The 21,044-nt window shown below is 43.3% G+C and overlaps 1 protein-coding gene across 1 annotated transcript in view; it reads left to right on the top strand.

Moving 5' to 3' along the window:
- The window catches only part of LOC144681152 (dynein axonemal heavy chain 8-like), a 1,929,890-nt gene that overhangs the window by 60,333 nt on the left and 1,848,513 nt on the right, over positions 1-21,044 (top strand). The window contains exon 5 of the mRNA XM_078542879.1: positions 5,820-6,009. Coding sequence (XP_078399005.1) covers positions 5,820-6,009 — 190 coding nt within the window. The remainder of the gene's footprint in view (positions 1-5,819; positions 6,010-21,044) is intronic.

Here is a 21,044-nt window from a genome sequence, read left to right as displayed (position 1 = left end):
CCTTAAGGAAGAAGGGTTAGAAACGCTTACATCACACACATCAAATAAAGATTTAAACACATCTCCGTGAGATCACACAAGGGTACGGAGACTAGTTCACCTGAGGTTGACATCACATGAATGTTAATCTCACAGTGGGACACTGTCACTGAGTGGGAGGATGGCTAAACCCCAACATAAGAAGGTTCCAGCGTACAAATTCACAATGGTTTCAGTTGGCCAAAACATTCACATAACCATCAAATGTATTTACAAAAGTGCAATTTCTTTACAGTTATATCCGTGATCCAAAAGTGAAATCAAAATTTCTTAACTTTCCTAACCCTACTGGTCCGCCTGGCTGCCGCCCCGACATCCACAGCAGAAGTGGAGGCAGCCTGCTGACTACGACGTCTTGATGTCTGTAATGACCTTGATGGACCCGAGGGCTGGAGGGCTCCTGCCTGCTTAGGGGCAAAGAGTCCTCGGTGGCCTGAGCAGCTGGAGTGGTTGGGGTCACAGGCAGAGGGGACTCTGAGCGGCTGCACACCCTTGGAATTTCCTGAGAGGAGGCCCCTTCAACCTCCCTGTGGGTGCCCAAAGGCCCTGCCCTGACTCCTGGAGGGAGGTCAAGGTGCCTCGTCTCCATGTTGCCTACATCTTGATGGTGCTCACCAGGGTGTGTGGCCATGGAGTGCGAGGCTGAGCGCAAATCCGGCAACACCTGCTGGACCAAGAACTCAATGGGTGGTCCCATGGTGACCTCGAGGCGCTCACATATCGGAGCCATGATATCAGATAGAATGTGGACGGACTCTTCCGTCGCTGTCTCTAGTCTGCTAAGTGACTGTCGAATCTCTGCCTGATGTTCTGCCACCTGTTATTTAATCTCCAGCATTGAATTGGCTTTCGCTTCCAGAGGCCCATTGTCTGACTCAGACTGAGCAGCCTTCCAAGTGCCGGAGATCTGCCTTCCTGTTTTTGCTACCAAAGTGGATAACCTCACATTTATCCACATTATACTGCATCTGCCATGCATTTGCCTACTCACTCAGTTTGTCCAAATCATACTGAAGCATCTCTGCATCCTCCTCACAGCTCACCCTCCCACCCAGCTTTGTGTCATCTGCAAATTTGGAGATATTACATTTAGTTCCCTCATCTAAATCACTAATATATATTGTGAATAGCTGGGGTCCCAGCACCGATCCCTGCGGTACCCCACTAGTCACTGCCTGCCATTCGGGAAAAGACATGTTTATTCCTACTCTTTGTTACCTGTCTGCCAACCAGTTTTCTATCCAGCTCAATACACTACCCCCAATCCCATGCACTGTAATTTTACATGCTAATCTCTTATGTGGGACTTTGTCGAAAGCCTCCTGAAAGCTCAAATAAACCACATTCACTGGCTCCCCCTCATCAACTTTACCAGTTACATCCTCAAAAAATTCCAGTAGATTTGTCAAGCATGAATTCCCTTTTGTAAATCCATGTTGACTCTGTCCGATTCTGCCATTGTTTTCCACGTGCTGAGCTATTAAATCTTTAATAATGGACTCTAGAATTTTCCCCACTACCGACGTCAAGCTGACTGGCCTATAATTCCCTGTTTTCTCTCTACCTCCCTTTTTAAGTAGTTGGGTTAGATTAGCTACCCTCCAATCTGTAGGAACTGTTCCAGAGTCTATAGATGCTCGGAAGATGACCACCAATGCATCCACTATTTCTCGGGCCATTTCCTTAAGTACTCTGGGATGTAGATTATCAGGCCCTGGGGATTTATCGGCCTTCAATCCCATCAATTACTCCAACACCATTTCCCTACTCATACTGATTTCTTTCAGTTCCTCCGTCTCGCTAAACACTGTGTTCCCCAACATTTCTGGTATGTTATTAGTGTCCTCCTTTGTGAAGACAGAACCAAAGTATGTATTTAGTTGGTCAGCCATTTCTTTGTTCCCCATTATAAATTCCCCTGTTTCTGACTGTAAGGGACCTACATTTGTCTTCACCAATTTTTTTCTCTTCACATACCTACAGAAACTTTTACAGTCAGTTTTTATGTTCCCTGCAAGCTTACTCTCATACTTTATTTTCCCCTTCTTAATCAATCCCTTGGTCCTCCTTTGCTGAATTCTAAAGCGTCCCCAATCCTTAGGTCTGTTGTTTTTTCTGGCCAATTTGTATGCCTCTTCCCTTTCTTAATCTTTTTCTTGGTCCTTCTTTGAAGAATTCTAAAATGTTTCCAATTCTCAGGCTTTCCTTTTTGTTTGGCATCCTTATACACCTCATCCTTTGATCCAATGCAATCTTTGATTTCTTTCATTAGCCACGTTCCTTGCTGGGTTTTTGTGCATTTTGTTGCAAACTATGTATTAGTTCTTTAAATGTTAGTAACTGCTTATTACATCATATCTTTTAATGTAATTTCCCAATCAACCCTAGTGAATTTGCCCCTCATATTCCCAGAGTTTCATTTGTTGAGATCTAAGACCCTAGTGAACTACATCACTTTTAGACTTAAAAGCAAAATACTGCTGGTGCTGGAAATCTGAAACAAAAATACCTGGAAAAACTCAGCAGGTCTGGCAGCATCTGCGGAGAGGAATACAGTTAACGTTTCGAGTCCGTATGACTCTTCATCAGAACTGAGGGAATATAGAAATGAGGTGAAATATAAGCTGGCTGAGGGGGGTGGGACAGGTAGAGCTGGGTAGAGGGCCAGTGATAGGTGGAGGCAAAGGAGAGATTGCCAAAGATTTAGTGAATGCCTAAGCATACTCCTGTCCTTAATTAAAGCAATGTACTACTCTGCAGGTGCATCTGACAACTATAGACAGGAGGCATCCTCACTGGCATTCTGGGGGAGACCCAACTCATCTTCAGCACAGTCACAGTCCTGCTCCTCCCCAGCTACCTTGGAGACCTGCTTCTTTAAAGGGGTGAGGACCTGAATGTTGGGAATGCCACCTCTGTTCTTGGCCCGCTCCCTCTTATTGTGGGTGTTTTTGTCCTTGTTATGGAACAGCAGTTGGTAAAGGCTGAGTTATTTAAAATCCCAGAGGGAAACTTTAAACAACTGTCATAAACTATATTTTCAATTGGTATGTTTAAGATGCAGCTCTGAATTCAGGAATGAAACCACCAAGCCTCAAGAAGCTTTTTATATAAATTAAATTAAACATTTATTAATTTAACAAGGAATTAAACACATACACGTGTCTACAAATTATTACCATAATATCTATTAAACAAATCTCCAAATTAATCACTCCCAGGTAAATCTTCACCAAGGCAACAATAACCCATAGACTTAAACAGACACCAGACAAAGCATATTTTATCTTATGAATTGAAAATGAGGTTCCTTTCAATTTGGTTCCTTTGCACCGTTGTAGGCTGACAGGCGGCTTAGATCTTACATGTCTCTGACTTACACACACAAAACTCTTTTCTGTATATACCTAGCCTTCCCTTTGAATGCAAAGTCTCATTGTATCACCAGGCCCTTTGAACTCCACCTTTTCTAACAATAAAACACCTTTCATAGTACTAATTTTATCGGTAATATAAACATATTGCTTGGTGTCTCCTAGCGAGGTGCAAGATTTCACCCCCAGCCTTTGAATGGTTTATTCAACGAAATGCAAATGTACCCTCTACCTTATTGTTTAACATCTCAGAACTACTATACGTCAAAGCACCCAGACTTGCTGGTTTTAATCCAATTAAGACACACATACTCGCACCCACAGACACATACCCTACTACAATTCCAATTTAAAATAATTTCCAATAACATTATATACGTTAATATCTGCATGGCAATCCTTCTGAAAGACTGGAGGACTGAATGTCATCCCAATGGGTGCATGAGCAGTTTAGGAGCATGCATGCCCAGTAAGTCATTAACAAGCCTGATGTCCTGCAACTGATAGAAGATTGTGGGCACGTAGTGGCTGGTACACATTCAATGCACGTCCCATCTGCTACTGAGTCTTGCAACCCAAGTCCTGTCTGACATCCCTGTGCACTCGTACACTTACACTGTCTGATGCCTTTATTAGCGTCAGTTTGCAGTGAGTAGATGGTGCCACTTGCCCTGGTGGTGCTCAGCAGATCGTTCATTCTCTTCCTGCACTGCTGGGCCGTTCTTTGGTGGGCTCCACGGGCGCAAACCTCCGCTACAACAACTGTCGAGGACACCATGGTCAAGTGGAAAGCCTCCTGCTGCCATCCCTGGACAACAGGACCTCCTGCCTTCCCTCGATGGCCTGGAGGAGAATCCTCAGGGAGGCTTCGCTGAACTGTGGGGCCACACATTGTCTGGTCTGCAACATTGTGGTCTCAGCAATATTTGGAACTCCTGGCTTGCAGTGAGTGAATGGCTGTCTGGTTGCCGTTTAAGTATGGTTCCCGAACCTTCAACTCAATGAGGTAATGGCGGGGATGGCAACTTCCTGCCCCCCCACCCCCGCCATGAGTTTCAGCGAACTCCTTGCAGGTGCATATGTAACAAGTTGAACAGTTTAAATTGTGCGCGGTCAGCCGTTCTGCCCCACAGAGGGAATCACTCACTTCCGCACCAGCCGTGAAACTTAAACTCAAGAATGGAATATTCTGGCCAAAGTTGCTAACACAAACATTCAAAGATTAGATAAAAATTAAGACGTACCCATTCTTATAATTGTAAATCAAGATTAGTCCATATTCAGGGTAGGCCTAATATGTTTTGAAGTCGAGGTGCTGTGTTGTCTAAAGTGAAGGTATTGAGGCAATAGAGTTGTCTCTGCAGCTGAATCAGCTGTGATGGCTTTTAATGCTGAAGGTTGCTTTAACTGGGAGCTTGGTAGGTGGAATCAGGTGTACAGGGAACAGAGAAGATTCCTTTTTTCTGTTCTGCAGGCTTGGCGCTTTCAGTTACTTAGTTACTTTACAGCAGACCTGTGGCTGTTTTTCGATGCCTTTCTCGATCTCTCCTTGCGTTAAAACTTCTTCAAGATGGTTCTCTGTGGATCTGCCCTTTTCAATGCTTTTTGCAGGTAAGCTAAGATGGGCGCTGTTATCATGTGACCTGTATAAAATGCCAAGTCATCTCCCAAATAAGGCATCGACACTTTGAACAGCCCTTCTCTCACCTGTGATTCTTTGCTTTTGTCCTGGTTAAGGCACAATTTACATTCTTGCAATGAGGCGGCAACAAATCTTTGTTATCTTCTGGACGAGACCACAGTGAACCATAATTAAATTAAAGGCTTTCTTTTGTCATCTTGGAAGAGGAGACCCAGTGTTAAATCCACAATTCTGTCCAGTAGCTTGGAGCCATTTTAAAACCATCTTTAAACTCAGTCCAAGGTTTTAATTTAAAAAAAACCTTTAAATCAGTTTTCTAAAAGTTTGTACTATCATAACTGTGCTCTGTAACAGTCTATATAAGTGTGAGTAGTTGTTGTTTTTGTATTTTCCCACACCCTTGCTCTTGACTGATCAAAGTGTTACCAGTGAACGCTGGATGTTTCAGATTCATAGAATCTCAATGACTCTATCAGGTGGATAATCTTTAATTAAAAATTGAAAATGCTGGAAATCCTCAGTGCATCTGGCAGCATTTGTGGAGAGAGAAACAGAGCTAATGGTTTCAGTCGTGGCCTTTCACCAGAGTTCGGATGAGTATTGCCAGAGTTTTCTCTTTTTATTTCAGATTTCCCGCATCCCCCGTATTTTGATTTTGTATATAATCTTTCATTTTATGTGTGTGGCGACATAGATGAGAAATTGAGGAATTATTACAGTTTTAATAATACTTACATTTAGTTAATTATTATGCCTACTTGCAGGAGGTATCCTTTTGTGTCCTGGATTGTACTGATGGAATTCTCACCGGTGCTGTGACTATGCTGGAAAATATTTTCATGCCAGCTATTTCCACATCTGAAAAATGGGGAGCACTAAATCAGTCAATACATGGGGATAGAGAGAAGAAAGATTTCAAAGATTCTATTCGTAGATACATCACTTTCCTAAATGGTAAGATATTTTAACAGTTAAATCAGTCTGAGCATTAGACAAGTCATATCTTTTATTTGAACACTAGATTAATGTTCACATTATACTATTTAATCAAAAGCCATTGGTGGCATAGATATAATCTTGTGATTGATCAATCAACACAGTGGGTTGAATTTTGTGCTGGGGGTGGGATATCTGCTGTTAGAGTTGGTAGTGAGCTTACCAATGTTTGCTGGCATGCCCTGCAGCTACTTAATAACTGTCAGGTCTGTCATTGGCTTTGGCTTGAGTTGAGCATTGGAGTAGTGGTTACTGCTGGGACTGGAGGCAGTCCCCAAAGACGGAGCCAGGGTTGGGCTGATGGCTGAGCTTCTATTTCAGCAAAAGCAGGAGGCACCTACAATTTGAGTGCTGCTGTGTAAACTGACACTGAGGCCATGAAATCTTAGCTTCTTGTCATGCCGGCTTTGAATGCTGCCATCATGATTGCAGATGCCAGAGCTCACAGAGATTTTGAGTTATAGCAGTAGTCCAGCAATCTTACTGCAGCTGAATACAAGGACTCCTGAGACCCGTCTTGGGAACCTTGGCACTGTGGAGCATGAACCCTGCTCTCTCAGGATGGCACATTCATTCTCCACTGACTGCCATTCTGCCAGTGCCGTTGATGTTGCCTGTCAGTTAGCCAGCCTTCACTGTTGCCACCCATGCCAGAGTGTGCAAAGCGAGGTCTTCCAGGCCCAGAGCTGGTTGACTGTCCTGCAAGACCATCAGCAGTCTCTTCCACTGAAAATCAATAGTTTTCATCAAGCCATGCTGCAGCACTGAGGTAGAATTGTGTTGAACCACTAGGCCTGGCAAAATCTCTAAGGGTGAGTTTTGTATGGAATATTTAATGTTTTGTTGGTAATGTTGATGTGGAATGGTTGGATTGTAGTGGCTTTTAGTTCAGGATGATATCTAAGAGAACACTGATGTTTTATAACAGGGATGCTAAGGTGTGGGACTGTCGTACAATGGGGAGCTGAGGGTTTTATTCACAGAAATTGGAGTCGAATGATGAATGGAATGTGGATGCACACGTGGTCACTGCCTGAGGTTCTAGTTGAATTCTGGTGCTAAGGGATATGCAGGTTGTGGAAGAGCCTACAGATCACCATCAATTGAAACACCTGTTCTGGCGAACATTGAGGGGTTCCCTCCAGTGTTGTCAAAGCAGCAGAAGTGTTGTTTTGGCACCACAATTGTCTACTCAATTATGATTAACGTGGAAGCATGGTTCTTGTGTGTCTGCTGTCTACATGTTGTTGAGTTGTTGGAGGTCAGTCATCTCAGCTCCAGAATATCACTGCAGGAGTTCCTCAGGGTAGTGCCCTTGGCCCAACCAACTTCAGCTGCTTCAACGAAGACCTTCCTTCCATCGTAAAATCAGAAGTGGGGAAATTCGCTGGTGATTGCACAATGTTCAGCACCATTCACGACTCCTCAAATACTGAAGCAGTCCATGTCCAAATGCAGCAAGACCTGGACAATATCCAGGCTTGGGCAGACAAGTGGCAAGTAACTTTCGGGCCACACAAGTGCCAGGCAATGACATTCTCCAACAAGAGAGAATCTAACCATTGCCCCTTGACGTTCAATGACATTACCGTCACTGAATCCTCCACTATCAACATCCTGGGGGTTAGCATTGACCAGAAACTGAACTGGACTAGATTTATAAATACTCTGGCTACAAGAGCAGGTCAGAGGCTAGCAATCCTGCAAAGAGTAACTCACCTCCTGACTCCCCAAAGCCTGTCCACCATCTTCAAGGTTCACGAATGTCCTTTAGGGAAGGAAATCTGCCATCCTTACCTGGTTTGGCCTACATGTGACTCCAGACCCACAGCAATGTGGTTGACTCTTAACTGCCCTCTGAACAAGGGCAATTAGGGATGGGTAATAAATGCTGGCCTAGCCAGCGATGCCCACATCCCATGAATGAATAAAAAAAAGTTTGGAGTATGATGGAATACTCCCCACTTACCTGGATGAGTTCAGCTCCCACAACACTCGAAGCATGACACCATCCAGGACAAAGTAGCACACTTGATTCGCACCATATCCATAAACATTCACTCCCTCCACCACCAACGCATAGTAGCAGCAGTGTGTATCATCTACAAGATGTACCGTAGGAATTCACCAAGGCTTCTTAGAGAGCACCTTCCAAACTCATGACCACTACCATCTGGAAGGACAAAGGCAGCAGATAGATGGGAACACCACCACCTGGAAGTTCCCCTCCATGTCACTCACCATCCCGACTTGGAAATATATCGCCGTTCCTTCACTGTCGCTGGGTCAATACCCTGGAACTCCTTTCCTAACAGCACTATGCCACATGGACTGTAAAAGCAGCTCACCACTACCACCACCTTCTCGAGGGAAACTAGGGATGTGTAATAAATGCTGGCCCAGCCAACAAAGCCCACATCCCTTGAATGAATAAAAGCAAATCCTGGAGTCACGTTGAGATAGGAAATGATAAAGGCAAGAAGCCAATTGTGGGTGTGGTGTACAGGCCTCCTCATTGTAACTACATGGTAGGACAGAGTATAAATATAAAAGAAGAGATAATGGGAGCTTGCCAGAAAGGTACAGCAATTACCATGGGGGATTTTAATCTACATATAGACTGGAAAAATCTGACGGGCAAAGGTAGTGAGCATGGATTTATAGAATGTTTTCAGGATAGTTTCTTAGAACAGCGTGTTTTGGAGCCAACCAGACAGCAGGCTGTACTAGACCTGGTATTGAGCAGCGAGATAGCATTAATTGATAACCTCGTAGTGAACACACCTCTAGGTAGCAGTGATCATAATATGATTGAATTTTACATTCATTTTGAGGGAGAAACGAGTTCATCCAAGACTAGTATTTTAAATTTAAATAAGCGCAATTATGAGGGCATGAAAGCAGAGCGAGCTAAAATGAACTGACGAATAGAGGTTCAGTGGCAGGCATATAAAGGGATATTTCAGCATACACAGAATATATACATTCCAATGAGAAAGAAAAATTCCAAGGGGAGGACCCACCATCCGTGGTTAACTAAAAAAGTTAAAGACAGTATCAAACTGAAAGAAAAAGCATATAATTGCGCAAAGATGGGTGGCAGGTCAGAAGATTGGAAAGAATATAAAGAACAGCAAAGAATGACAAAAAGATTAATAAGGAGGGAAAAGTTGGAGTACAAAGAGAAAATTAGCTAGTAATATAAAGATGGATAGTAAGAGTTTCTATCGATATTTAAATAAGAAAGGAGTGAACAAATTGAGCATTGGCCCGATAGAAAGTGTGTCTGGGGAATTGATAATGGAAAGCAGGGAGATGGCAGATGAATTAAACAGGTATTTTGCTTCAGGCTTCACTGCAGAGGACACAAGTAAGATCTCGGAAATAGTAGTAAATCAGGAAACGGAAGTGAGGGAGGACCTAGGGAAAATTACAATCACCAGGGAGGTGGTATTGAGCAATTTGTTGGGGCTGCAGGCTGACAAATCCCTAGGTCCAGACGTACTTCACCCTAAGGTCCTGGAAGAAGCGGCTAGTGAGATGATTGATGCATTGGTTTTAATTTTTCAAAATTTCCTATATTCGGGAAAGGTTCCATTAGACTGGAAAATAGCAACTGTAATTCCTTTATTCAAAAAGGGAGGGAGACAGAAAGTAGGAAACTACAGGCCAGTTAGCCTAACACCTGTCCTGGGGAAACTGTTAGAAGCTATTATTAAATATGCTATAGCAGGGCACTTAGAAAAATTCAAGGCAATCAGACAGAGTCAGCATGGTTTTGTGAAAGGGAAATCATGATTAACCAATTTATTGGAGTTCTTTGAAGGAGTCACGTGTGCTATGGATAAAGGGGAACTGGTGCATGTACTGTACTTAGATTTCTAGAAGGCATTTGATAACGTGCCATATCAAAGGTTATTGTGGAAAACAAAACCTCAGAGTAGGAGTAACATATTGGCATGGATAGAAGATTGGCTAGCTAACAGGAAACAGAGAGTAGACATAAATGGGTATTTTTCTGATTGGCAAGATATGACGAATGGTGTGCCACAGGGATCAGTGCTGGAGTCTCAACTTTGTACAATTTATATAAATGACTTGGATGAATGGGTCGAAGGAATGGTTGCTAAATTTGCTGACGACGCAAAGGAAAATTGGAAAGTAAATTGTGAAAAGGACATAAGGAGGCTACAAAGCAACTTAGATAGGTTAAGTGAGTTGGCAAACCTCTGGCAAATGGAGTAAATGTAGGCAAATATAAAATTGTTCATTTTGACAGGAAGAATAAAAACAAAGCTTATTATTTAAATGGTGAGAGATTGCAGAGCTCTAAGATTCAGAGGGATCTGGCTGTCCTTGCCAAGAATCACTAAAGGCTAGTATGCAGGTACAGCAAGTTATTAGGAAAGATAATAGTATACTATCATTTATTGTGAGGGGCACAGATTACAAAAGTAGGGAGGTTATGCTTCAATTGCACAGGGTATTGGTGAGACCACATCTGGAGTATTTTGTACAGTACTGGCCTCCTTATTTAAGGAAACATGTAAATGCTTTGGAAGCAGTTCAGAGAGGATTTGCTAGACTAATACCAGGAATGGGTGGGTTGTCTTAAGAGGAAAGGTTGGGCTTGCACCCACTGGAGTCTAGAAGAGTAAGAGGTAACTTGATTGAAACCTTTAAGATCCTAAGGGGTCTTGACAGGGTGGATGTGGAGAGGATGTTTCCTCTTGTGGGAGAATATAGAACTAGCATCACTGTTTAAAAATAAGGGGTCGGTCATTTAAGGCAGAGATGAGGAGAATTTTTTTCTCTCAGAGGGTCGTGAGTGTTTGGAACTCTCTTTCTCAAAAGGCGGTGGAAGCAGAATCTTTGAACATTTTTAACGCAGAGCTAGATGGATCAGTAATTTGACAAGGAAGTACTCAATGAACGGTATGACACTCGGAAGTTCTGAGGAACAAAGGGACCTTGGCGTGTGTCCATAGATCTCTGAAGGTGGAGGGGCATGTTAGTGGGGTGGTGAAAAAGGCATAAGGGACACTTGCCTTTATCAATCGAGGCATAAATTACAAAAGTAGGGAGGTCATGTTGGTGAGGCCACAGCTGGAGTACTGAGTGCAGTTCTGGTCGCCACATTATAGGAAGGATGTGATTGCACTGGACGGGGTGCAGAGGAGATTCACCAGGATGTTGCCTGGGATGAAACATTTAAGTTATGAGAGAGGTTGGATAGACTTGGGTTGTTTTCATTGGAGCAAAGAAGACTGAGAGGGTGACCTAATCGAGGTGTACAAGATTATAAGGTGCATGGACAAGGTGGATAGGGAGCAGCTGTTCCCCTTGGCTGAAGGGTCAGTCACGAGGGGACACAAGTTCAAGGTGAGGGGCAGGAGGTTTAGGGGGGATGTGAGGAAAAACTTTTTTACCTAGAGGGTGGTGATGGTCTGGAATGCACTGCCTGGGAGGGTGGAGGAGGCAGGTTGCCTTACATCCCTTAAAAAGTACCTGGGTGAGTACTTGGCACGTCATAACATTCAAGGCTATGGGCCAAGTGCTGTTAAATGGGATTAGGTAGGTAGGTCAGGTGTTTCTCATGTGTTGGTGCAGACTCGATGGGCTGAAGGGCCTCTTCTGCACTGTTTTGTGATTCTGTGATTCTTCATACCAAATGGCATGACTTTAAACTGATATAGTCCACTTGGCCTTACGAAAGCTGATATCTCCTTTGCTCTCTCTGATAATGGTACCTGCCAATATCCTTTTAGTAACTCAATCTTTTTGATAATTTCTGATTGTCCCACTTTCTCAATGCAATCTTCCAATCGTAGTATGGGATATGAATCCGCTTTTGTCACCGCATTCACCTTTCGATAGTCCACACACAGTCTTTGTGTTCCGTCCGGTTTCAGTACCAGTACAATAAGCGAACTCCAGTTACTGCAACTAGATTCGATATGAAGCATGAAATCAATTACGTTTTGTACTTGTGATAACTTTGCCGGATTTAATCTATAAGGTTGTTGCCTCGCTGAAGATGACATTTCTATATATACGTCATGTAAAGCTTTCCCAACTCATTTCCACAAATTGGTTTGTGTGACTGCAATAGCTTTTCCAAATCACTTTGACAGTTGCTTGGAAGGCAACTCAATATTTCATTGGAATTTCATGAGCAATCCTCAGAATCTCATTTCTCTACCCTAATGGGATAACAATCTGACGCACCTCTCTCCAGCTTTCATTTGCTGAGACATGATCCGACCGCCATTTTCTCATTAATATATTCCCTCAAAGATAATAACGTACTGGAATACATTTTGCTCCGGCTTCTGAATAAGCTTTCTGATATAACTGTTTTAATTGCAAACCATTTTTCTGTAACTCCACTAACCTCTTTGAGTTAATCACTTCAGCTGAATAGCCCTGCATTCCTTCCTCCTGAACCATGTTGTCAAATACGGTGGCAGCTAATTGGATTTCGACACCTTGTTCTTGCCTTTGCACCATTTGCTCATATTGTTTATTTTGTTCTTCCCTATGGTCCTTAGATCTCATTATAACATAATCAGGAAACAATCCAGGATGTTCCTTCTGTAGCACTTCTGTTGAAAACACTTCTACAGGCTGCTCAACTACCACAGGCATCACCCACATTTGCAGTCCAGCTATATCATTACCCAGAATAAATTGATCCTTTGCAATGGGCAATTTTTCCACCACTCTAACTATAACTTCACCCATCTCCCATTTACTCTTTAAATTTACCTTCCACAACAGAATAGGTTTAGCATCTCCATGAACCCCACTTATTATTACCTTCTCCTGTAACACTCTCTATGAACAACAAATATCACTATCCCACAACATTAAAGATTGACTAGACCCTGTGTCTCTTAAAATTTTAACATCTTTACCTGCTCCACCCTCTAGACATGGAAACACTTTCCCTTCACATACAAAGTCTTTAAACATTTCTGCAACCAGCCTCCTCAGAATTCCCTTGAGTAAACTGTGAACACATTCCCACTTCTTTACCTTTCACTGGTTCTCCCTGTTTCACCTGCACTCAAACCACTGGTTTCTCCTATGCCTGAACCTCAGAACCCACAGTATTTTAACTTGCAGAGCTTTTCTGTACCCCAATAATTCCTACAGGTTTTTCTTGCAATCTCTAACACACTGACTTCATATGCTCCACTTTATTACAATGAAAACACCTCAATTTTTGAATGTCACTTCTACCTTTAGCACCTTCCTTTTCATTCTGAGAAAAAACTCCCTGGGAACTTCCAGCTACTCCTTTTCCCTGACTACCCACCTTCCTTTTATCATCCCACTTTTTATCCTTTTCCAATTTGAAAGTGAGACGGAGAAAAAGGTTTAGCTTATGAACTAACTCATAATCATCAGCTATCTCTGCTGCTTATCTTACAGAATCAACCCTCTGTTCCTCCACATGAGTTCTCAGTACCGAAGGGATTGAATCTTTAAATTCTTCCAAAAGAATAACTTCCCTAAGAGCTGCATAGGTTGTCTCTACTTTTAATGCCCGTACCTACCGGTCAAAATTATTTTGTTTTACTCTTTTAAGCTCAATATAAGTTTGTCCAGGCTGTTTTCTCATATTCCTAAATTTCTGCCTGTATGCTTCCAGAACCAACTAATATTCACTTAAAATAGCTTTTTTCACCAAATCATAATTCACTGACTTTTCTTCTGAAAGTGAAGCATATACCTCAAGCCCCCTACCTAACAAATTATACTGTAATAATAATGTTCAGTTTTCCTGTGGCCATTTCATCTGTTTCGCTAACTTCTCGAATGAAATAAAGAATGCTTCAATATCTTTTTCCTCAAACTTTGGAAGAGCTTATAGAAATTTAAACATGTCCCCACTTTTCTAACTGCCAACATTTTCAGTTGGAATTCTCTCTCTCTCTCTTTCCTCCTTCTCCATCTTCGCAAGTTCTAATTCCCTTTTAAAAGCCATTTCTCTGTCATTTGCTTCTAATTCAGGCTTTTTCATTTGCAATTGAAGTCTCACTACCTCCAGCTGTGACTCACTAGTGTCAGGTTTCACTTCCAACTGTAGATACTGTGCAATACTTTTAACTATACCTGATTTCCTAGCCCCCTCAGATAACCCCAATTTTAACTTACCTGCCAGTTCTGTTAATTTACTTATGCTTCTTCTGTCCAACCCAATCTGAGTTATCTCTTCTACTCCCAGACAAGTTTTAGCAATTGCCAAAGCTATCTTGCAGTCTCACCACTTCCAAAATACCTCACCAACTCCTGAATTCAAAGTGCCTCTCGTACTCATGAGCTTAAGATTCACCAATTCCTAACCAATCAAGGAATTAGAAATATAATTTATCCCGGCACAGCCCCCAATTGTTATGACCGATGCAGCGGAGCTATTTAAAATTCCAGAGGGGAACCTTAAACAACTGTCATAACCTATAATTTTAACTGTTGTGTTTGAGATGCAACTCTAAATGCAGGAATCAGACCACCAGTTGTCGAGGTTTTGCATTGAACTAAAAGAAACATTTTATTAATTTACACAGGTTAAAATAGATATACACATGGCTACAAATTACTACTATCATAACTTTTAACAACTTCCGAAACTAATCTCCATTAAGCCGACAGCAACCCATAGACTTGACCAAACACCAGGCAAAACATTTTCATCTTACGAGTTCAAAATGAGGTTCTTTCATTTTTGTTGCTGTGGAGCCAGTTGGAGGCTTGCAACTGCCTTTTGATCTCACATTGCTTCTGCTCTGCACACCCAAAAACTACTGAAGGTATACCTACCAGCCCCTTTGAATGTTAATTCTCATTGCATCAACAACCACTGAACTAAACCTCTCTAACAATAAAACCCCTTTGATAGTACTAAATTTAATAGTAATATAAACATATTGTTTGGTAGCTGCTAGAAGGACGTCAGTTTTCACCCCACTTCTTGAATGCTCTATTCAAAAAATGTAAATGCACGCTATCTCTCTTACATATCAAAACTAGTACCCATCAAAGCACCCAGACTAGCTGACTTTAATCCAATTCAGACACACTTACAGACTAAAGCTCTATTTTAAAAGAAAAATATTTTTCAAAATATTATATATATTAATAGCTTCATGACACAGAACAAAAATCTCTGATGTTTGACCTCACCCAAGAAGCATGGCGGTGTTTCCTCTTGGTGTAGTACCTTGACTTCTTGAATCATCTTGGGACCATCTGTGCGTTTTATTGTGTTAGCTTTGCACAGCTTTCTGAAGTGACCTATGCAGTTGCAATGAAATCCTGTGCAGACATTGATCACACCTGTGGGGTTGCTTGGCTCCACAGTGCTGCCATAGTTGCCACCCCCTAGTGGTCCATTAGCTATTGTTTCCCTTGGCCTTGAGTGTCCCTGCCCCCTGACTGTTTTACTAGCTGGACATGGGGGTTGTTCTGTACCATGGCTTGCTTTTGACCCTTAAGATCAATCTGTGCTGTAAACAGATGTCAAATTGCCTGAAAATTTGAATTCTAAGGTCTTGAAGCTGTTGATTCCCAGGAGTTAAAAATGCCAATTACTTTTTAATTCAATTTAACTTTTTTTGTCTGGCGCCGGCTCGAGACTTGGGCTGTGCAAGGTGCATTTTAAATAGCAATTCTGATTGCTGCTAACTTAAAAGTTTTTAAAAACTTGTTCTGGCCAAGAACTGAATATTTTTAGCTGACCCTGGTAGTTCACCTGATTCTGCAATCTTTGGGTATTGAAGCTAAACTTGCACAGGATTCAGTGGAGTTTTCTGCTTCAGTGTAGAATTTTATTTTGCATTCTGTGATGAACAGTTTAATCACAGAAAATGGTTCATCTTCAAGGACTAAGAACATCTGGAAGAATTTGTGTTTTAAAAGACTCTGTTCCTTAAAGGGTTAATGCAAGAACTCTGCTTATCTTGGAAGAGACATCCATTTACAAGATAATTAAGAAGTCACAAAGAAGCCCGAAAGCTCCTGACCTTGGTGGAATGTGTACAAAAGGGTTCACGTGGCTCTGGAAAAATAAACATGCCTGGAACTGTGTTTAAATGTTGGTTTTGGTTTTGGTTTGAGAAGAAGGACTAACTGCTTGTGAAGGAAGACAGCAGTCCTTTTTGCAGTCCAGAGCCAGTTAGCAGCCAGAAGTGAATATGAGCTGCTTCTAAGTTGCTCTGCATGCTAGAATTGAGTACCTGCAGGTGTTCCTCAAGTCTGCCTGAAAAGCAGTGCGAGGGTCTCATTGATTGGTTCACAGATCAATGCTGAGAGACCAACTGCATAACCCGGATACCATTTCAAGGACTCCACCATCTTTCCTTTTCCCTTGAACAATTAATTCCTCCATTCTTTTTGGTCTTTGTATGTCTGTGTGACTTAGGATATCTCCAAAGAGTAATTGGTATACTTTCATATCTCACATTGTATGTTATTAAACCTGGATGGTGTCAAGCTTCTTGAACGTTGTGAGAGCTGCACTCATCCAGGCAAGTAGAGAGTATTCCATCACACTCCTGATTTGTGCCTTGTAGATGGTGGATAGGCTTTGGGGAGTCAGGAGGTGAGTTACTCGTCGCAGGATTCCTAGCCTCTGACCTGCTCTTTTAGCCAAAGTATTTACATGGCTAGTTCAGTTCAGTTTCTGGTCAACAGTAACCCCCAGGATGTTGATAGTGGGGGATTCAGTGATGGTAAGGCCATTGAATGTCAAGGGGCGATGGTTAGATTCTCTTTTGTTGGAGAATGTCATTGCCTGGCACTTGTGTGGTGTGAATATCACTTGACACTTGTGAACCCGAGCCTGGATATTGTCCAGGTCTTGCTGCATTTGGACATGGACTCATTCAGATCTGAGGAGTCGTGAATGGTGCTGAATATTGCTCAATCATCAGCAAACATCACCACTCCTGACCTTATGATGGAAGGAAGGTCATTGATGAAGCAGCTGAAGATGGTTGGGTCCAAGACACTACCCTGAGGAAATCTTGCCGTGATGTCCCGGAGCTGAGATGACTGACTTCCAACAACCACAACCAACGTACTTTGTGCTAGGTATGATTCCAAACAGCGGAGAGATTTCCCCCTGATTCCCATTGACTGCTGTTTTGTTAGGGCTCCTTGATGCCACACTCGGTCAAATGCGGCCTTGGTGTCAAGAGCAGTCACTCTCACCTCACCTTGGGAGTTCAGCTGTTTTGTCCATATTTGAACCAAGGCTGTAATGAGGTCAGGAGCTGAGTGCCCTTGGTGGAACCCAACCTGGGCATCAATGAGCAGGTTATTGCTAAGCAAGTGCCACTTGATAGCACTGTTGATAACCCCTTCCATTACTTTACTGATGATGGAGAGTAGACTGATATGGCGGTAATTGGCTGGGCTGGATTTGTCCTTTTTGTGTACAGGACATACCTGGGCAATTTTCCACATAACCTGGTAGATACCAGTGTTGCAGCTGTACTGGAACAGCATGGCTAGTGGCGCGGCAAGTTCTGGAGCACAAGTCTTCTATTGCCGGAATATTGTCAGGGATTGTAACCTTTGCAGTATCCAGTGCCTTCAGCCATTTCTTGACATCAGGTGGAGTGAATTGGATTGGCTGAAGACTGCCATCTCTTGGGGTCCTCCAGAGAAGGCCAAGGTGGATCACCCACACACTTCAGGCTGAAGATTGTAGCAAATGCTTCAGCCTTATCTTTTGCACTGAAGTGCTGGGCTTCCCCATCATTGAGGATGGGGATATTTGTGAAGCCTCCTCCTCCAGTGAGTTATTTAATTGTTCACAACCATTCACGACTTAGATGCAGAGCTTAGATCTGATCTGTGGGTTGTGGGATCACTTAGCTTTGTCTATCACTTGCTGCTTATGCTGTTTGGTGTGCAAGTAGTCCTGTGTTGTATCTTCACCAGTTTGACACCTTTTTAGGTATGCATGGTGCTGCTCCTGGCATGCTGCACTGCACTTTCCATTGAACCCAGGTGGATCCCCTGGCTTGATGGTAATGGAGGATTTGATGGGCTATGAGGTTACAGATTGTGTTCGAGTACAATCCTGCTGCTGCTGATGGCCCGCAGCACCTCATGGATGCCCAGTCTTGAGTTGCTAGATCTGTTCGAATCTGTGCATGGTGGAAGTGCCACTTAACACGATGGAGGGTATCCTCAATGTGAAGGCGGGACTCTGTTTCCACAAGGACTGTGTGGTGGTCACTGCTATCGATACTGTCGTGGACAGTTCCTTCGGCAGGCAGGTTGGTGAGGATGAGGTCAAGTATGTTTTTCCCTCTTTTTGCTTGCGTCACCACCTGCCACAGACCTAGTCTAACAGTTATGTCCTTTAGGACTCAGCTGGCTCGGTCAGTAGTGGTACTACCGAGCCACTCTTGGTGTTGGACATTGAAGCCCCCGACCCAGAGTATATTCTGCTCCTTTGCCACCCTCAGTGCTTCCTCCAAGTGGTGTTCAACTTGGAGGAGCACTAATTCATCAGCTGAGGGAGGGCGGTATGTGGTAATCAGCAGGAGATTGCCTTGTCCATGTCTGACCTGATACCATCAGACTTCATGGAGTTGATGTTGAGGACTCCCAGGGCAACTCCCTCCTGACTGTATACCACTGTGCCGCTGCCTCTGCTGGGCCTATCCTTCCAGTGGGACAGGACATACCCAGGAATGGTGATTGTGGTGTCTGGGACATTATCTGTAAGATATGATTCCGTCAGGATGACTGTGTCAGGCTGTTGCTTGACTAGTCTGTGAGACAGCTCTCTCAGCCCCCAGATGTTAGTAAGGAGGACTTTGCAGGGTCAACAGAGCTGAGATTGCCTTTGTCGTTTCCGGTGTCTAGGTTGATCACCCTGGTGATCCATCCAGTTTCATTCCTCTTTTGAGACTGGTTAGGCCATTTCGGAGGGCATTTATGTATCAACCACATTGCTGTGGTTCTGGAATCACATGTAGGCCAGACGAGGTAAGGACAGCAGATTTACTTCCCTAAAGGACCAGATGGGTTATAACAACAATCGACAATGGTTTCATGGTCATCATGAGACTTTTAATTCGAGATATTTTAAAATTTAATTCAATGTACTGTGGCAGGATTCGAACCTGGGTCCCCAGAGCATTACCCTTGGTCTCTGGAATATTAGTCTGGAATATACCACTATTAGCCTGGAATACACCACAATGCCATCACCTCCCCTGAGTCCCAGCTAAGGGTCAAAGACAGGGGATAGAAACAGGTCCCAGTTAATTTAAGGGAAAAGGGAAGGCACAGAGAAACAGGCTCCCAGTTAGGGAACTGCCGTTGGGAGCAGAATAAATAAAGAGTGCTCAGGAGAAGCCCTGGTAATTGAAGAGGGCTGCTGGGGCAAAAGTATCCCTTTGGAGCTGTAGCGCTCTGCTCGGCGCGGCCAAAGATCTGTAGTTTGTAGTTTGGTGCATGGGTGTATACTCGGGAATCCAGGGCAAAGGAATTTCAGAAGGCAAGTTTGAAACACTGAGAAATGGGCCGTTGCTGATGCCCTCTGAATCTGGTAATTGAAGAGGGCTCAGGGGAAGCCCTGAAGATCCAAGAAGGCAGCGGAAGATTTATGACTCCATTTTGCAGAGTATTGGGGCAATAGTAGTGTTCCGCTCAGTGCAGCTGAAGAGTTGAAATTGTACTTGTAAGTTGATGTTTGAATGTACTTGGGAATCCAGGGAAATAGAATCTCAAAATTCGAGATTGAAATCCTGCGTGATCGGCCATCATTGAAACCGTCTCGAGTTGGAGCGACCTTGAGAGAAAATTCAAAGGCGAGATCTTTGAAGGTGAAGGTTGGAAACCCTCGTGAGGGAGATAGAGTTTCAGTGAGATTGGTTGACTCACAGTATCACTAACACCTGGGTAGGTTGTTGAGAAATCCATGGAATCTGTCTTGGGGCAGCATTTTCCCCCCATTGGGGGGGGTTGTGAAGGTGCAGGCGGGCGGATTCCCGATCGCCATTTTACGTGGGCGGGCCAATTAAGGCCTGTCCAACATGACGTCCGCCCAGAAGCGTCGTGCGCACCCTGTATGGGTGGTGGGGGGAGTTCCCTGAGCCAGGAGTTCACTCATTCGCGCATGCACTCAAAAGAGCGCACAGATCTCCCTGAGGCAAAGTGTTGCCTCAGGGAGCTCGGCTCAAGTTTGAAAACTTTATTAAAGGGAGAAAAAAATATTCCTGACATGTCCCCTCATGTGACACTGTCACATGAGCAGGGACATGTCAATTATTTCTATTTAAAAATTTTGTACACATTTTAAATCCCACATGAAAACTCATCCTGCCCATGGATGAGGTTTCATGTTTTTTCTGAAGGCCGCCTGGGCACTTCGTCTGCCCGCCTGCCTTAAGGTTGGACGGGCAGGTCTATTAATTGGGTTAATTACTTTTTTAAAGGACTTAAGTGGCCGTTGGCAGTTCGGCGGGTGCGCAGCCGACTCTGGTGCGCGGCGCGCGAAATAAAGATTGGAATGATGTGAGGTGACGTCGGGACGCACACCCAACATCACCCCGCGTTATTTTACGTATCGGTGAGCAGGCCCTGCCTCCGCTCGCTGACCGGAAAATGCAGCCCCTGATGTCATCTGCCGTTTATTGTGCAGTGTGGTGTGTTCGACCACAATTTATCTGTTAATTCACATGCACCTCATATTTCTCCTGAATGTTAGAGTATGAAATAGATATTGTAAATTGTTTTATTTTTCTGACCTTGCGTAGTAAAATTTATTTTTGTTTGTTCAAAACCCGTGGAATGTTGTGGCTTGATTCTATTGGCAAGTGTCTTGAATCTCAAACTTTGCTTAATTTAAACAAAATATTATTGGTCCCTAACCAGAGCTCATCAACAACTTGGAGGTCTATCCAAGGATCATAACAATGTCTACTTAAAGGACAGTGTAATGTTTACCCTTGAAGTGTATTTTT

This window comes from Cetorhinus maximus, chromosome 5 (assembly GCF_964194155.1).
Source record: "Cetorhinus maximus chromosome 5, sCetMax3.hap1.1, whole genome shotgun sequence".
Lineage (NCBI taxonomy): Eukaryota > Metazoa > Chordata > Chondrichthyes > Lamniformes > Cetorhinidae > Cetorhinus > Cetorhinus maximus.
Note: the sequence above shows the minus strand (reverse complement) of the source record. Positions and strands in the feature narration are given on the sequence as shown.